Source organism: Ptychodera flava, chromosome 5 (genome assembly GCF_041260155.1).
Source record: "Ptychodera flava strain L36383 chromosome 5, AS_Pfla_20210202, whole genome shotgun sequence".
NCBI lineage: Eukaryota > Metazoa > Hemichordata > Enteropneusta > Ptychoderidae > Ptychodera > Ptychodera flava.
This window is the reverse complement of record NC_091932.1, coordinates 29,724,415-29,741,365: the sequence shown is the minus strand read 5'-3', so window position 1 is coordinate 29,741,365 and position 16,951 is coordinate 29,724,415. Positions and strand designations below refer to the sequence as shown.

The window sequence follows — 16,951 nt, the reverse complement described above, 5'->3', positions numbered from 1 at the left end:
TTGCTGTTTTTGAAGTATTTCCCATTGGTATGAATAAATGTGAAACAATTTATTTCACTTACCCTTCGGCTGGATCGACGACGATAGCTCTGGGTTCGTCCAACCGTTCGTTGATGAGGATCGCCCGCTGTATGGCGCCATGTCTTGGAACCAGATGGGCAACTTCGATTTTATTGGTGCCGCCGTCTGTCCAATAGAGATTCTGATAGATCCAGTCCACGGCTATTCCGTCGGGGACTTTGACGTGCTGTTCAATCAACACCTCGGCTTCACCAACACCATTAATTGGTTTCCTAAAATAGTAAAAGGATGTCCAGATGAAATAAAGTGCATGCGAGAAATTAACGTCAGTACAATACGCTCTACATGATTTCGACTGGACAATAGCCGCAACTTCTATTTAGTGGTGCGGCATGGCAAATCCATTGTGCATTTTTTGATAAAAGCACCAAATTTGGCTCAGATGTGTCTTATTATGAGTTGAACAAATTCAGATACCGAGCCACTGAAAATCTGTTGAAGCGTTGCCATGGCAGCCATTTTTCAAAATGGCCGCCAGACAAGGTATTTCTCACCTAGTAAATGTCAAATGCACAACGCGTTGAGTAATTTTGGGTTGAATATTTTCAATTAGAAAATATGGGAAGAGTAATTTACAATTTTTTTTCAACTTTTCTTAATCGTCTGACTTGTTAAACGGGTAAATACAGACAAAAACACAATTCATATGCATAAATGTACAATATTAGATACTATCAAAGGACGACACTATGTCAGCAGTCAAGAAATATTAGGCCATGGGCTAGAGGGGTACATGCACCTCTAGGATATCAAACTGTTTTTATAGAAGTCTTAGGATCTGTAGAATACGAAATATAATTTTTACAGATAAAACAGATGCAATAACTTTCATGGTTTTGTTTTGAAGAGTACCGCAAAATCACTATTTGCGCATACCCACGTGCATTTGTCTTGTTGTACTACTACTCAGTCATCTGCTAAGCTTTTTTTAACATAACCTGACTTTTTGGGTATCATTAGAATGGAAATTTATTCGTCTTTAAAAATGACATATGTAATATGCAATATGTACCATAGATTTTTTTATGAAGTAGAACCAAAACTTACCTGATACCCCGAAGTTTGCCATGCAAATTATAGCTAATGTCAAATTATAACAATGTTTTACCTCGGCATAATACAAAAAGGCATTGCTTTGTATGATATATGTTTTTATTTGCTACAGGGACATGTTTATCATGTGAAATAGACTTTTGACAGAAAAAAAGATTGGGATGTTATTCTTATCCGATTTTTTGTGTTAATAAAATGTTTGTTTCGCTTCGGATACATGTTTGGAAGTTTGGATTAGTGTGTACGGTAATGTTTTGTTTGTGTACAGAAAGATTATGGCGAGCCGCAGCCGGACCTCTGGTGTTTCAAAGTTGATTGAGTGGCCCTTTGATGCTTGCGTTTCGAAACCCACATGGTTTCTCAACATTCGCAGTGTAGATTTTTTTCTTAGTTTGCTATTTGTTCTGTGTCGTCACTGTCTACATAGTTGTGTATAAAGCTGAGTGAATTGCCTTACGTATTCGCGTACGTATATTTTGTAATCTTTTAATGACAATGCCCCGACCTTAAAGTGTCTGGGTTTTATGGTAATGTGTCTATTGCTTGCAAGCTTGTTTATCGATTCTTTGGGTACGAGAAATGTTTTGTTTCCTTGTTTGAAAGGATATCTCTAGAAGTGCAAGTTAAGTAGCTTCCAGTTAATCTTCAAGTTTTGTGTTCTCTGTTATTCAGGGAGTCTAGTTTTATTTTTCTTTGAATGGGTGTTGTTGCGATTGTTTGTGTCTCATGATGTAGCGTAGTCTCATTTTACGACTATATTTACTGAAATCCTGTCGGAATGAATTTTAGGCCTTTGCCTACTGCTATTATTTCGGTGTTTGTTAGTTTGAGCTATGATATGTTTTTGATGAATTTCATGTTGTTTGTGGCTGAGACTTTGTTACTGGCAAAAGGAAGTTTAACACCTCAAAAGTACAAGGGCCATACAAAATTATTGGAAGAGCCCTTCAGACCAACCGGGTACAAGTTTCCCGAAAAGTGCCAAGTACATCAGACTAACTTAATATTATATAAAACATTGGGAACAATAAAACTAGTCCATGGGCCATAATCCCAAACCGGTCAATTTTTTGTGTGGGCGCGGTGCTGGAATGATCATATTTCATACATCGTGTATTCTGCTCCTAAACTGATAGTACACAATTTTTTATTCACATGCAAAAATATGGTACCATAGTCATTAAATTGTATTACTCAATTTTCTTTCATTTTAACAAACATGAAAGGTAGGGAAAGCAAAGCTTAAACACAATCCTGCACTTTTGTCAGTGATGTCCGTGCTTGGCATTCCCCGGACCTGTGCTTGCTTTTGCATGGCTCGTCAACCGGCGAATATTTTATTCCTCTCCATGGTGTTTACATAGGCTGAGACAACAAGTTTAAACGACAATCCTAGACTATTGCCAATCATATTTTGGTTATCCACTTGACACGTACACCCAAGACCTAAGGAAGGTAGTGTTGGGTGGCCAATTATCTGATCAAATGTGATGTATTCCTTCTTATACAAATAGTGACACTCTAGTCAAGATTGAAACATAAACCTCAGAGATTTGGCTCAGCAGAAGATTGGTTTAACAAGAGTCTCAAAACCATGATTTTACAATACCCTTCAAAACATGACTATAACAGCTATTGCATTCTAATATGTTTTCTGTTAAAAGTCTATTTCATATTTATGACGCGTCCCGGTAGTAAATAAAAGAGATTTCATACAAGGCAGTGCCTATTATTATATGTCTAGGTAAAAGGGTTGTAGAATTTGAGATAAGCAGTGACATTAATTTTCAATAAATTTGGAGTATGGCTAATTTTTGGTCATATTTATAAAAACATTGGAAGATATTGCATATTACAATTTGTCATCTGACGAAGAATAAAATTACTTTCCAATGTTACCCCATAAACCATGTAATTTAAAATATAAGCTAAGCAGATGACTTACAAGGAGACACGCTTAACAAATATTCGCAATACTTTGACTTTAAGGTACCCTTAAAACATGACTGTAACAGCCATTGCATCCCAATAGTTTTGCTGTTAAAAGTCTTTCATATTTTGACGTGTGCCTGTAGCAAATAAAACATATTTCATGCAAAGCATTGCCCTTTGTAATATGTCTAGGTACAAATTGGTAGAATTTGAGATAAGCAGTGCCAGTAATTTGCAATGTAAAGTTTGGGTATGGGGTAAGTTTTGGACATATTTTATAAAAACTGTGGAAGATATTGCAAATTACAATATGTCATCTGAAAGAAGAATACAATTACTTTCCAATGTTACCCTATTAGCCATGTTATGTTACAAATCGAGCTCAGCAGATGACCTACAAGAAGACAGGTTTAACGAAAACGCATTAGAGTTGGCAATACTATGATTTTGCGGTACTCTTCAAAATATGACCAGTAGAGCTATGTAGGAACACATATCCGAAACGAATCTAAGACAAACTCGACACAATTAAACATTTTGGAAAGTAAGGTGGGGAGCCTCTTTCACATTTTTTAACATACGACAGTGGCGCTGTTGGTAAATTCTAGTCGGGTGGAAACCGCATAATTGGAACAGCCGTTCGTTTGCGAAGACGACCAAAAGGTGCCAAGCGTACCTTCCTTTAAAGAAGAAAGGTAAACTATGCATAACTAATAGACGGGGTGCAGAACGTCGTTTCAGGCGAGATCGACGGTTTCCACCCCGTCAAGTTCTGTGTGGGCGCAGGGCTGTCATGATGGGCATGAATCTATATTCGTGCAATAGACCATTGACGTGACGTTGAAATAACTCTTAAACTAATTTATAAATCATGAAATTTATATCAAATTATACAAGATCGGTCTCTAAATGAATTATGAAAAGCAATGTATAAAATGTCAATGTATAAAACGTAATATATATATAGCCAAAAATAACATAAACTATGATCGTGTTCTCCACGTGTTTCTAAATGGCGCCACTAATTGTAGTTTACATGATAAATCTCTAAGAGGACAATTATGTGACATATAAGAGATTTTCCCCCAAATGTTATTGCTTTCAGCGTTCAAACTTAAAAAATGTTTTACAGTAAATATTATTATGTTTTTGTATGTAGACCTATGTATGAATGTAGATGAACAAGAGTGAAGGATTGGGTTAAATTCCCCGCACAATTTTCCATGTTAGGCCTTTTGAGCAAGAACGCCCTGCAAAACTCGTCAATGGCTAATTATAAAGTTTAGAAACGATAATTAGAGTGTCAAAATATTGCTCATATTCAACGTTTCTACTCAAGAACCCCCATCCATTGGCAGAACATGGGACACGCTGTTCTTACACTCAAACTCTTCATACCCGTGGGCTGATCTAGGCCAATAGTTTGCAAAATCTGGTGAGTGTGCCGTACGTGTAATGCACATTCAACAGCTACAACCCTAAAAAATGGTTGAAACATGTGCATCAACGATTACAAATAAAAATAAATAAAAAACTCTTAACGGTACCTTCTGAAAGTCTACTTACAAAGGACAGCTAACAGCTGCTCATCGTAAAAAAACATTAAATTTGGCAATTTTGAATCTTCCACTTTGGCCTTGTGGCAGCCATATTGTCAATAATTTTATTAAGAGAACTCGCTTTTCATAGAAAATGAAATAATCAAACATTAAACAATGCAAATGGTAATCTTAATATGCATTTATTACGACAATACCTCCACTCTTCACCACAGAATCATCCGTAGAACAGCACCTATGGGATTTTACAGTAATTGAAGATTGCTATGTTTCAAAATGGCCGCTACACCAGAACAAGTCTCTATACTTATAAAAATATGCAAAGTAATCTTAATGGGCACTTATGATGGAAATACATCCACTATTCCCCACAGAATCATCCGTAGAGCAGCAAGTAAGGGATTTTACAGTGACTGATGGTCGCCATATTTAAAAATGGCCGCCACACCAGAACGAGGCTTAATCTGTGGTGGCTCGGTATCCAAATTGATTGATATTATGATAATCTACATTCATACCAAATTTCATGCTTTTATCATAAATGCACAATTGTTATGAAAATTTTGCTTATGCCGCGCCACTAATTCTTTTAAAAGAAAATTTTCTCCCTCTTCTGTTGAATACGAAATACTGGGCTGAGCTTTAAAGACGCGTGTGTTGTGTACAATAAAATCTAGTGGCAAATAAATCAAATCAACTTAGTCTGGAAATACTACATTGGACTTCACATACGTACAAACTGTGTTGACAAATTCAACAAGAGGCCTTTTCATATGATTTCGGGAGAAGAAAGAGAAGAATTATTTTGGGAAGAGAATAGAGATAATCATGATAATTAATATTATGTAGCAAGCGCCTCAAAAGCGAAAGACTGAAACTTTCACTCATGTTTTCAATTTCCTCGAGAAATCTTTCAACCATTCTCTTTCAAAATCAAGAATAAAAATTAGCGGTCATCAAGCAAATTTTTTGTGCCAGAGACACAAATAATCCAAGATTTACCAATATATGATGTTAACTCTATGGAGAAAGACAAACTTTTCGATTTTTGAAAAAGTAAGACAGGGACATAATTGTTCTTACTCCAATGGCTTTTAAATGAGCCCCTACAAGTGGTAGATCAGAATAGAATTCTAAAAGTTGAAGAGTCAGGCGCATTCTGCCTCCATACATACAAAAACTTGTCCAATATGCGACTTCAAGAAATCACGAGAAGCTGTCTCTATATAAATCAAGTTATTGTCCGTGACATAGTGCCTACTTCATCAACTGTTCGTATAGGACCACCTGTTTGGATTGTTACGATTCATGTGTCGTTGTCGAATAATTATTGAGTGACAATCTTGTGCCACTGATACACACAATACACACAATACACGCTTGACAAAATGCATGGCACAGGTTGGCCTATGTATAGTGCGCGGCAACAAGACAACGACAGATTATGTCATAGCACATTGATTATATCATTTCGTAGCACTTATAAGTTGACTTGCATGAGTGTACTAATTGTAGTACACTGTCCGTCTGAGCAAGCCTGACGAAAATCGATCTGCTCAGCAATGACCTATAGACAGTGGCCGTTTATAGGGGCCATGCTGTCAAATCACCAAAGTCACGACGAGATATGAAAATGTGACGAAGGCTGATCGGTGGTACGTTTGCAAACAAGCTTAAAGAGATAGTCGGAAATTTTTTATGAATATTTATTTTATACGAGATACTTTATTTTATGACATGTTGAAAGACACTGAATGAATGGGGGTGACCATGCATATATTCGACCTCGGTTTTAGACACGATACATAAAACTATCGTGAAAATGAATTAATGGTCATGACTTTCATTTTTGCGATGGTTTCATTTAATTTTTCTAAAACCGAGGTCGAATATATGCATGGTCACCCGTTCATTCACTATCTTTCAACACGTCAAACAATATATTAAGTAGTATTTCGTACTAAACAAAAATCATTAAAAATTGCCGACTTTGTCCCTTTAAGTCCAAGAAACTTTCGTTCTTGTTCGTTTGGTGAATATTAGTAAAGTATATACGACAGAGATGGATATTTTCTTGTATACATCACAAATACTTTAAAGGACATGTAAATAACACAAGGAATCTTAAGAACAAGGGCGAAGAGATGACGTCACAGTAGAGGTGTTCATCTTTTGGAACAGTATGCCGAGTTAAACAATGTTAGCATTTTTTAAATGTAGATACGTACCGAAATATCTTCTCTTCACTGACGTCACTCCAGTACAGAAATCCTCGATTGTAATCATAGTCAAGCGATATGGCTGCCCTTAAGCCGCTGGCAATGAGCTCTTGCATCCCAGTTTCCGGGTTGATCCTTCTAATGTCGCGCCTGTCAGCAAAGAACAGAACCGTTTCGCCTGCCGCAGTGCACGACCTGTTGTCTCGGCCCAGCTCATAGCCATCGACGCATGAGCAACGGCGTCCATCGCTCGTGTCCTGGCAGAGCTGGCTGCACTGTCCTGGAACATCGCACCCGCCTGTCTCGATCTCCAAGCACGTCTTCTGATCTTCGAGGAGTTGGAAACCAGCGTTGCATGAGCAAGTGGGTCCTTCGGTCGCATCTTGACACATTTGCGAGCAGCCTCCATTGTTAGTTGCACATTGTGAGGCATCTGAATTGCAAAGAAAATGGTGAAATTGTGTTGTTTCAGTCATAAATTACACCGTTGACGTAGTGCCTGATGCCCGGTGCAAAAGCAACTGGAACCCGATAAACAAAATCAGGATCATCCGGTACCATCGACTATAGTTCGAGTGGTGCAGGTTTCACTCAGACGATTGTGGCGAGCGACGGGTCGAAGGATGCAATTTGAACTAATTTGGGAGTTTCCTAAAAAACTGAAATGTACAATAAATCGGCCATGAACTTGAGAACGAGGGAAACCTCCATATTATAGAGTTAACCTTGACACTCACGTGAACTCAACCATTCAGAATATTCTAGGTAAGCCATATTTTTCAAATCTATTTTTGAACCACGTGACTTTTCCTTTTTTAATCATGAAGACTGACAAAGCTGACATTTTGGAAGCTTTCAGTTGAGGCTAGGTGTCACTAGCTCATGCAACTTACATTGGTCGGAGGAAGTGACGCAACAGCTTCACGGATCCAGTTTAGTTTCGGACGCAGTCAAAACATGGAAGCTAATCTTTTATAGATTTGCAAACTAATGTTAATTTATGACATGGTAAGCGCGTCGAGAAAGTTGTTTTATATAGACCAGCCTCGAAAAAGTGACAATAGGTAGTCACATGGCGTCTTCAGAATTCAGTAAGTACCAGAAACAGAGAGAGGGGGAGGGAGGGAGAGAGAGAGAGAGAGAGAGAGAGGGGGGGAGAGGAGGGTTAACCTCCTTATTCAAAGACAGCATGACGCCTCCCACCAACTCCTTGTTGACAAGTCGCTTAAATGTGACCTAACTGACCATGCCATTAGATGTGACGTCACACTTACACAAAGATGCAATGTAAAGTACCTGTCGCACCGCAGCCAACTTCGTCCGACCCATCTGTGCAGTCAAGGTCAGTGTCACATAGCCATTCCTTATGTATACATTCTCCGTTTGGGCACTGCCACTCATTCTGTTCCTACAACCCCTGGGGGTCACTTCTTCAACACGGCAGCCAGCTTCGTCCGACTCATCGGAACAATCGGGGTCGCCGTCGCACTTCCATCTCCGTGGAATGCACCTTTTGGATTCAACGCACTGAAAGCTGGTGTCGTCGCATTCGGGTTCTTGAAAACAACAAATAAACAAACAAACAATAAATTGTACATGATAAAACGACTTCTGAATACTGAAATCTGAAATGTGAGCGTCAATATTGAGCAAAGGTTTGTGAGAAAGTAACGCAAAAGTGGAGTTCAAAATACTGTCAGGTAAATATTTCTGTTATCACTTTTATAACCTTTCTTTTGTAAACCGGATGAGCGAATAAATGAGTACGATACAGATATTCGGACTCCCAAACTTTTTCAATTCTTATCTGATCTACCACTTGTGTGGGTTAGTTTTAAAGCTCTTGGTATAAAAAACTTTTCGCCATCTTAGTTTTTCGAAAATCGAAAATGTTATTATTCTTCTTAGATTAAACTCAGGGATGGCGGCCATTTTGAAGTTCAAATCTCGGTAAATCCTGGGTAATTTGTTTCTCTAGTACCAAAAATGCAAGGTGACCCCTAATTTCCATTCTTGATTTTGAAAGAGAATGGTTGAATATTCCTCGAGGGAAGTTTGAGCAAAAGTGTAAATCTTTCACTTTCGAGGCGCATACTACCATAAAGGAGACGTGGTCGAAGATGTATTGCTGTGGGCGTAGCGAAACGTCGCTATCATCTGGCATGGTCTTTCCAAATAATCAATGGATACAAGGTCAGGTTTATGGAACCTTGAGACGTGCATAAAAAAAAACTGATCGACAAAACATACAAGGGATACATATGTTTGTTGCTCCAAAAATGTTTAAAGAGGCAGATATCTAACCTCCACAGCCGTCTTCATCGCTGCTGTCTGGACAGTCTGCTTGCCCGTCACAGGCCCATGTACGTTGTATGCAGTGACCATCTCTACAAGCGAACTTTTCGGGTCCACATGCTTCGGGGCCGTCACCTGGAATTTCACAAATTGGGCAAACTTTATATGGCAGCGAAATACAGCACATGTCTACGTTGTTTCCTGAGCAATTAACTCTGCCGAAAGCATTGATATGGGTGGCTACCAAGATTTATACGGTCAAGTTCACATCGAAATCGGAGATGATAGTAACCATTGTGGTGGTGGTGATGGTAGTGATTCTGGTGATGATGATGATGATGATGTCGTGGTGGTGGTGGTTACATCAATGATTATTGTATCAAGGAGCGTGAGCATTAGATGATTGTATCAAATCTGCGGATTTTAATTTTTAACACATGCCCACTTCCCGACAAGTCAGAAAAACACAATAAATTCCTAATTTATGCGCTTTTTCGATTCAAGCGGCTCGGCGCATAACCTTACAATCTGCTTCGTCTCGTCCGTTGGAACAATCCTCGTCGCCATCACAGCGCCACCTCTCGACAAGACATTCAAAACCGTCGTCTTTGCAGCTAAAGTGATCAGGTGCACAGGAATGTCCTAGAACGTTGTAAGGTAGGCATTATTAGCTCTCAAAGCGTTGTCCTTTCTCTTGATGGCGTCATCATTGTAGGAGTGACAAGAACTATCATCATTGACCGTCAACACACTGACGGTGAAAACATGCAGAGTGCTAACTCCTTTTATAGTGAGGATTCGATGCACGTTTATCTCGGCGAAGACTACATGCGGTTGGAGGCCACACTTGTTAAATGAAAATAATTTTACCGAAGGATCAATATAAATGGAAATGCATTAAAAGTTGCAGCTAACAGGGCTTAAAGGGATACAGTCGTCGAAACTGCGCTCAAAGGTGGTATGGGACCTATACAACCAATGTAAACAATGTATCCAAGGCATGGTGATTGATGAAAGTCGAAAGATGTCTGTCATAATCTACATCGTATGATTTAAAATGTTGCAGCTATGATGATAAGGTACATCTAGATATCGTGCACGAAATACATTGTTTGTAAACACGAAAGTCGAACAGGCGCAGTTCCGATGACCGTTTCCCTTTAAAGAACCCCCCTTACACATAAATGAGCCTTTCATATTTGCATAAAGGTCATGCAGATTTCATGCTTTCATCTTGGCGATGGGTCGAAAACATTATGATAGTATTAAACGCCTCAAAACTGAAAGAATTAAACTTCAGCTGAAACTTTCTTGAACGAACCTATCAGCCAAGAGCTTTCAATATCAAGAATAAAACTATTGGCAAATTTTGGTACCAGAGAAAAAAATTACTGAATACACATACATTTTTCTCCTTTTCTGTGCTTAACAGTTGCCAGAACTTGAAATTAAAGTTACGACTACATCCCTTTGTTATTTGTATGGGAGATTTTTTTCAATATAAGTGGGTAGGAACTGAAATGTATAATAATTGAGAGGCCGAATATCTGTCCCCGGGGAGCATCGCACGCCGAGTGCGCTTACCTGGGCATATCTCAGGCCGTTCGTCGGACCCGTCGCTGCAGTCAGTAAAATAACACTTTATTTTCATCATGCCGTAGTGGTAGAATGTGCCTCGGACTCTCTAACTTTTACAATTCTTTTCCGATCTACCACTTGTGGGGTTCATTTTAAAGCTCTTGGTGTAAGAAAACTTTTCGCTTTCCTAGTTTTTCAAAAATAGAAAATTTTATATTTCTGCATAGGGTTAACACAGGGACGGCAGCCATTATAAATTTCAAATATCGGTAGATTTTTGGTAATTTGTTACTCTAGTAGCAAAATTTGCACGGTGACCCCCGATTTTTATTCTTAATTTTGAAAGAGAATTGTTGAAATATTCCTTGAGAAAAGTTTGAGCAAAAGTTTTAGTCTTTCACTTTCGAGACGCATGCTACCTTAATTGCATGTTTCATCTCTAGGTGGCGAACAGAAATCTGTGTTGAAACTTGACCAACGTCCATGAAAAAAGTTTCTTGGCATGTCGCTCCATGGTACGAAAAAACACGAGATTTTTGTAGTGAAAATGGCCTTGAAAGACACGGATTAAGATGTGTTTTGTTTCACGCTGACTAACAGTGAGCCTCTAGATTCAGTGACAAACACGATCTACGCTCAAGGGTATACCTTCAGATAATTGAAAGGTGTGATTTAAGTTTTTCACTGGGCCAAATCACTCCTTTACAATTCCCACACTTTTCCACCCATCACTCAATGGCGAAACAATTGCTACATTGCTGAGAAAGATTCGCATTTCGCTCCTGGCAAGTTTTCGCATGATAACGTGGGCTTCTTTTTGTTGGTCAGTGGCGACTCCGCGTTATCTGGTACCACCGTTTGTACCATTCTACCTCACAATTAACGGCCAATAAAGGCATTGTCTCCGAATTCGAAGATTTAGGAATGGCCGAGCCCCGTCGGTAATGTTGTTTACCGCTCGTTACAACTAAATGGGGCATTAATTCCGCTATCAAAAATCGTCACAAGTCAAATTTGCTTTACACGTCACCACGGCCTGTCAACATCATGAGGGGTTACTCTAGGTCATGTCGCATGTCCTACGGCCGTGACGTCAATCCATGTTTTTTTCGATGGACAAGCCGAGAATTCCGATGTACGACGGCTTCGTGCTGGGATACCGATGGGCGTTTCCCGACGGCGTTCGTGTTGCTAGGCAATTTTGCAAGGTGTTCGATAACAAAAGAATGACTTAGTATGTTTCGTTCTTGTTAGATCTGAACTGTTTATATAGCTTGCTTTTGACTCTGATTATAAGGTAATGTTGGTACGCATGGACTGTGGGGAAAACGTAGTTTTGAAGTGAAAATCAAAATGTTGTCGCTGTCGCAAAGGTTGGATGTGAAGGGAATGAAGGGAAATGTCTACTTCTGCATAAGATTTTGTCTTAGATCTATGAGAGAGACAGACAGACAGACACAGAGAAAGAAACAGAGAAAGAGATCGGCAGAGACAGAGAGAAGAGACAGACAGACAGACAGACAGACAGGGGCAGAGACAGAGACGTAAGAGACAGACAGACAGACGACAACAGACAGGGGTAGAGACAGAGACACTGTACAGAGAAACAAAGACAGGAGAGAGACAGGAAAAAAAGAGAGAGACAGAGAAAAGGAAAAGAGAGAGAGAGAGAGAGAGAGAGAGAGAGAGAGAGAGAGAGAGAGAGAGAGAGAGAGAGAGAGAGAGAGAGAGAGTATATATCTCTTATTTGACGCATTTATCTAATTGAAAGAAGTGGTCGTAAAATTTACCACAACGACAGTAATTGATGCAGTCATCGGTAGCGGCGGTTTGTACCTATCTGCTTGTTCGTTTTGCTGGTTTTTGTTCTGACTGTTTTGTCATGATTAGGGACTGGACGTAAATTAGCAGGGGGAGGGCCGGGGGGATGGGGGATCACAAATTTTTGAGCCTCTGTTTGGGGGAGGGTCACAATTTTTTGAGCTCCTCTAAGGGGGAGGGTCACAAATTTTTGGGCTTGTTGTCGGTGCACTAAAGGTAGAAAGCAAAATTGTTTGTATAGACAATTATGCTCACATGACATCACTCGCACACTGCCTTTTACTTTCTATTAAGTGCTCATTCCCAACTCTCTGTGCATCTCTTCCCCACATTATCTCAAATAGGATTGTTTCTCTTGTTGCTATTCTTATCGCCATTAAGTTGTAGCAAATCCAATGTATTGTTCCTCAGCTAACCGTGGCACTCTGGCTGCCCAGTGTACATGTAGTGTGTTTCGTTAACAAACACTGGACAGTGTTTTTGCTAAGATTAGGGAACATTGGGTCCGCTAGTATGACTGCACTGATATACCAAGGTTAACCCTGGTAAAATGACCGGGGAACGAACCCGGTAACATTTACCTAGGTACCGCCCTTAACAAAAACACTGCTGGATATTACCACAATATCTTACATTGTTTCACTGATGTAGTCAATCTTGAACCTATAACTATTTGACAATATTATTTCTCATTCCATTTTTTGATCAACAAAAGTTCCCTCTTTTTCATAAGCCACTTCCCTTTAAAGTTTAAGGCCAAGCTCCACCCTGCATCAGTCACTTTATTGGTACATGAATTGTAGTTTTTAGAGATACTATTGTTTGAAATTAAGAGTAAGCTTTGACGTGATAATTAATAATTTTGATTCCAGAAGAGTGATTTTAGTATACTTAAATATTTAGGTACAGTCATCTGATTGGTATTTCTACTTGTGGCATTTTTCAAGTTTATATTGGCTTTACCACCTGGGTACTATCTTTGGAATGGATAGTGTTCATTTGTGTTATGAAGGCAGGATATCTGACATTTGTTGAAATTTAGTATGGGTAATTTATACAGTGAATCAGCCATGTTGATCACATATTTAGATTGAACTTGATTAAATATGGTGATATCCCAATGTCACTCAGAATATGGAGACTTGATTGGTCATGAAATAGTGTTTGCCACTTCTGTGTCAAATCAGGATCAGTCTATCCTCTATTATCTAGGCTGCTTTCTGTGATATGTTTAAAATGCAAAGAAACGAGGCACAAAAATTGACAAAGTATTGTCAATGTTAAAACACCATAATTTCACACTATAGCATTCAATCCATGACCATACTTTGAATTGTTTGCTTAAATTATTGCTTGAATAGGCATAGCCTTTCTGTTGACCTTTCCCCACAAACAGGGCAACATGACCAAAACTTCTCATTGTCTACTGGAACACAATAGTACATTTTGTAAAACTGGATTTCATACGAGTGCAATAAGCGCATGTAAAGGTATTTCAAGTTCTCTGACTACACAGGTCTATCAGGAATGTTATAAAACTGACCAAGTGAATAATGGGGTCATGCACACATGTAGTTCTATATCTGTACCAGGAACACATACTTTCCCATATTTCCTCCCCATGTAGAGATTGAACTGCTCAATACATTGCACATGACCATATATCATTGTTATGGAGATCAGTGTCACATTGTTTCCAGTATTCCCTCAATTGTCAATGTGATACATTCCAAAATTATGAATTTCACTGATATTTTGATAAATATTAAATTATAATTCCTTAGAAAAAATGGCAGGCACATGCATGTGCATTAATATAAAAGAAAACATTTGAAAAGCATTATTTATTACGATTACCCTTAATGGAGTATAAGTGCTCTATTCCATTATGAGCCAATTTGGGCATTCATTATTGGAATTATTGGACAGTCTGTTGAATCATAACATTCTACATCTGCAGTTCAAAGCCAAAGTGAAAGGGTACTACTTTACATGATATGCCATTGACTTGGTGTAGCAGTCTAAGCCCTACTGCTTTGATTGCCTCCAACAACGGCATACTCATCACACAGGTGCAACCACAGTCGCAACGCGAAGGCCTATGCACCCGGTAGAGAGAGAGCTCTTTGGGGTTAGTAGTCTTTGTGTAACGACGGTGGTACACATATCCTCCTAGCGTACGGCAATATTGCCGTTGTACCTCAACATTTGGACTGCTGTTTAGGTAGGACATCAACTTGATCAAACCCCAAAATCTAAAAGCTTAAACTCGAAAAAAGGCAAACCCTTCAGTTTCGGAACTGTAGCTACATAAAGCAATATATGATACCACGGTACTATCAAAAGAGTGAGGTAGCTCCTAGCTTTGCATGGCAGGGCTTGTGTTACCAGCGTTATAGTCAGCCTGTGGTAGGAGGCCGTATAACGCTCGCTAGCTGGTAATACACAGCCCTGCCATGCAGAGCTAGGTCCATGGTGATACTGATACGCTCCTGCTTGGGAAAACAACACCGAGACTTGTGAATTGCAATATCAACATCCTTGTGATCCTTAATATATTTTTCATAAGCCAACAAGTCAATCTTTTAAACATACAGACATTTATTTCCTGAAAATGATAGGCTAAAATGTACAGTGTACGTCCAGAGAACTTCTTGGCAGCGCGAAACTTGTAAACAAACTTGTATGCGTTGAAGGTATTTGAATATTTTTAGAATGATGTTCACAGTCACACTTGGAAGTAGTTACAATTTAGTTAAGTTGTAAATGAAACATATTTGTGAAAATCATCATTAAATTAAGTACTTTCAATACTTAGACCTCAATCAATTTTGACAGTCAGGAAGAACGGACAGAAATAATTGAGTGAAATTAATGACTTACATGACGAATCTCTGACTTAAAATGACGTTGAAATTACTGTCATTTTCCAGAATACATGTACGTACCAAGCTTGCAGGTCAAGTGCAGAGGGTCAAGTATGATATGAAATAGGCCCAGAAGAAAGTTTTTAAATAGCTTTGAAACAAGCGGACTGCCAATCTTGTTTAGTGGTCATCTAGTACCAAGACTTTAACTCTTTTACATAAATCTATGCTCGGTGTCTACCTCCATGTGTACAACATACCGGTACATGATTCAACATTCAGCAGAGGACTGAACTTTCATATTGGAAATATTTGTGAGTTCACATGGTGGTGTAATCTTATATCCCTGTTCAGAAATGGCTAATATTATGATACTTTGGACAATACTATCTTGTCAATGTACCAATCATAAAACTATTCATTGCCACCAGTTTAATACTTCAACAGTGCAATGGTCATGCTGCTTGACACTTGAATTAAAAGAATCTCTACTAGATATGTACCAAGTTGAAGGGACAAAGTTGCTCATTATTGACATTATTTTGCCATTTAAATTTCTTTTGATAGATTATTCTCACTGAAATGTGCTCACTCTCTGGTTATTGCAATTAAATTCTTACTTTTTATAAGGCACATTAACATGTGAAATTTACTGTGACAATTTTTGGTACATACCTTAAATTAAATTATTAAGTGACCACGTGTTATATCCATGCATGCATATGAGTTGAGCTGTGACAACCAGAGATTGCAATTAAGCCCATTTCAGTGAGCAGCAGAAAAGCATATATATTCAACGGAAATTAAAATGACCAAAATTTTGTCAAAAATGAGTGACTTTGTCCCTTTAATGGCCAATGAAAATGGCTAAATTCCATGTTTGCTGTTTTGTTAGTTTTGCCTGTCAGTCACTGTAATTTGAAACAATGGTGTATGGACAAGATGTTGGTTTTGTTGTTTACTTTGCAGGTCAGAGTTATATAACTTCATAAGATTTCAGAATTGTTCAATATTAGCTGCTGTATTTTAGCATGATATGCTTTGTATTGATTCAGTTTGTCAGCCTAGCTTGATGACACTTGAGCAGAGGTGTCATTTTTTGTGTCTAGTGAAGTCTTAAACTGTTTTTTGTGGTTTGTTCCACATTTACAAGTGTGCTGACAAAGTGGAAAATAGAGCATTTCATCAAACTTGTGCAGAAAATCAAACAATGAATTAATTTAATCATAGAGTTTATCCTATGGTGTTCCCCAGAACAATCCATCCATACCACACTGGAAACAAGAATACCAGTACTCCTTTATCTGGTGATTGGTTTACTAAGTTAACCTGTTCACCCCAATTTCCTGTAAACAGGTCCACACTCACCATTGATAACAATTGGATTGGGGCCAAACCATGGTGGTGAAAGGGTTAAACAGTGTAAGAGTTAAACAGTATATTAAACCATTATCATAACAATCAAAATGCATATTGTGTAGGCAGAGAAATCAGGGGTTTCCCTTTTATTAAAAGTACTGAAAATTTTGTAGCATAGAATTATCGA

At 38.6% G+C, this 16,951-nt stretch overlaps 2 protein-coding genes across 4 annotated transcripts in view; both read right to left on the bottom strand.

Annotated features, from left to right (window-relative positions):
• LOC139133634 (cytochrome P450 1A1-like) overlaps nt 1-16,951 on the bottom strand; it is a 122,002-nt gene that overhangs the window by 48,036 nt on the left and 57,015 nt on the right. The window lies entirely within an intron of this gene.
• Nucleotides 1-16,951, bottom strand: part of LOC139133458 (low-density lipoprotein receptor-related protein 4-like) — a 30,020-nt gene that overhangs the window by 10,282 nt on the left and 2,787 nt on the right. The window contains exons 2-6 of one of the 3 annotated variants that reach the window (XM_070700066.1): nt 10,724-10,823; nt 9,149-9,274; nt 8,141-8,400; nt 6,854-7,277; nt 63-293 (exon numbers count right to left, since the gene is read on the bottom strand). In XM_070700066.1, the coding sequence (XP_070556167.1) occupies nt 63-293; nt 6,854-7,236 (614 nt within the window). In that variant the 5' untranslated portion in view covers nt 7,237-7,277; nt 8,141-8,400; nt 9,149-9,274; nt 10,724-10,823. Of the gene's footprint in view, nt 1-62; nt 294-6,853; nt 7,278-8,140; nt 8,401-9,148; nt 9,275-9,664; nt 9,782-10,723; nt 10,824-16,951 lie in introns of those variants that run through there. The other 2 variants (XM_070700068.1, XM_070700067.1) reach the window with 2 other exon arrangements.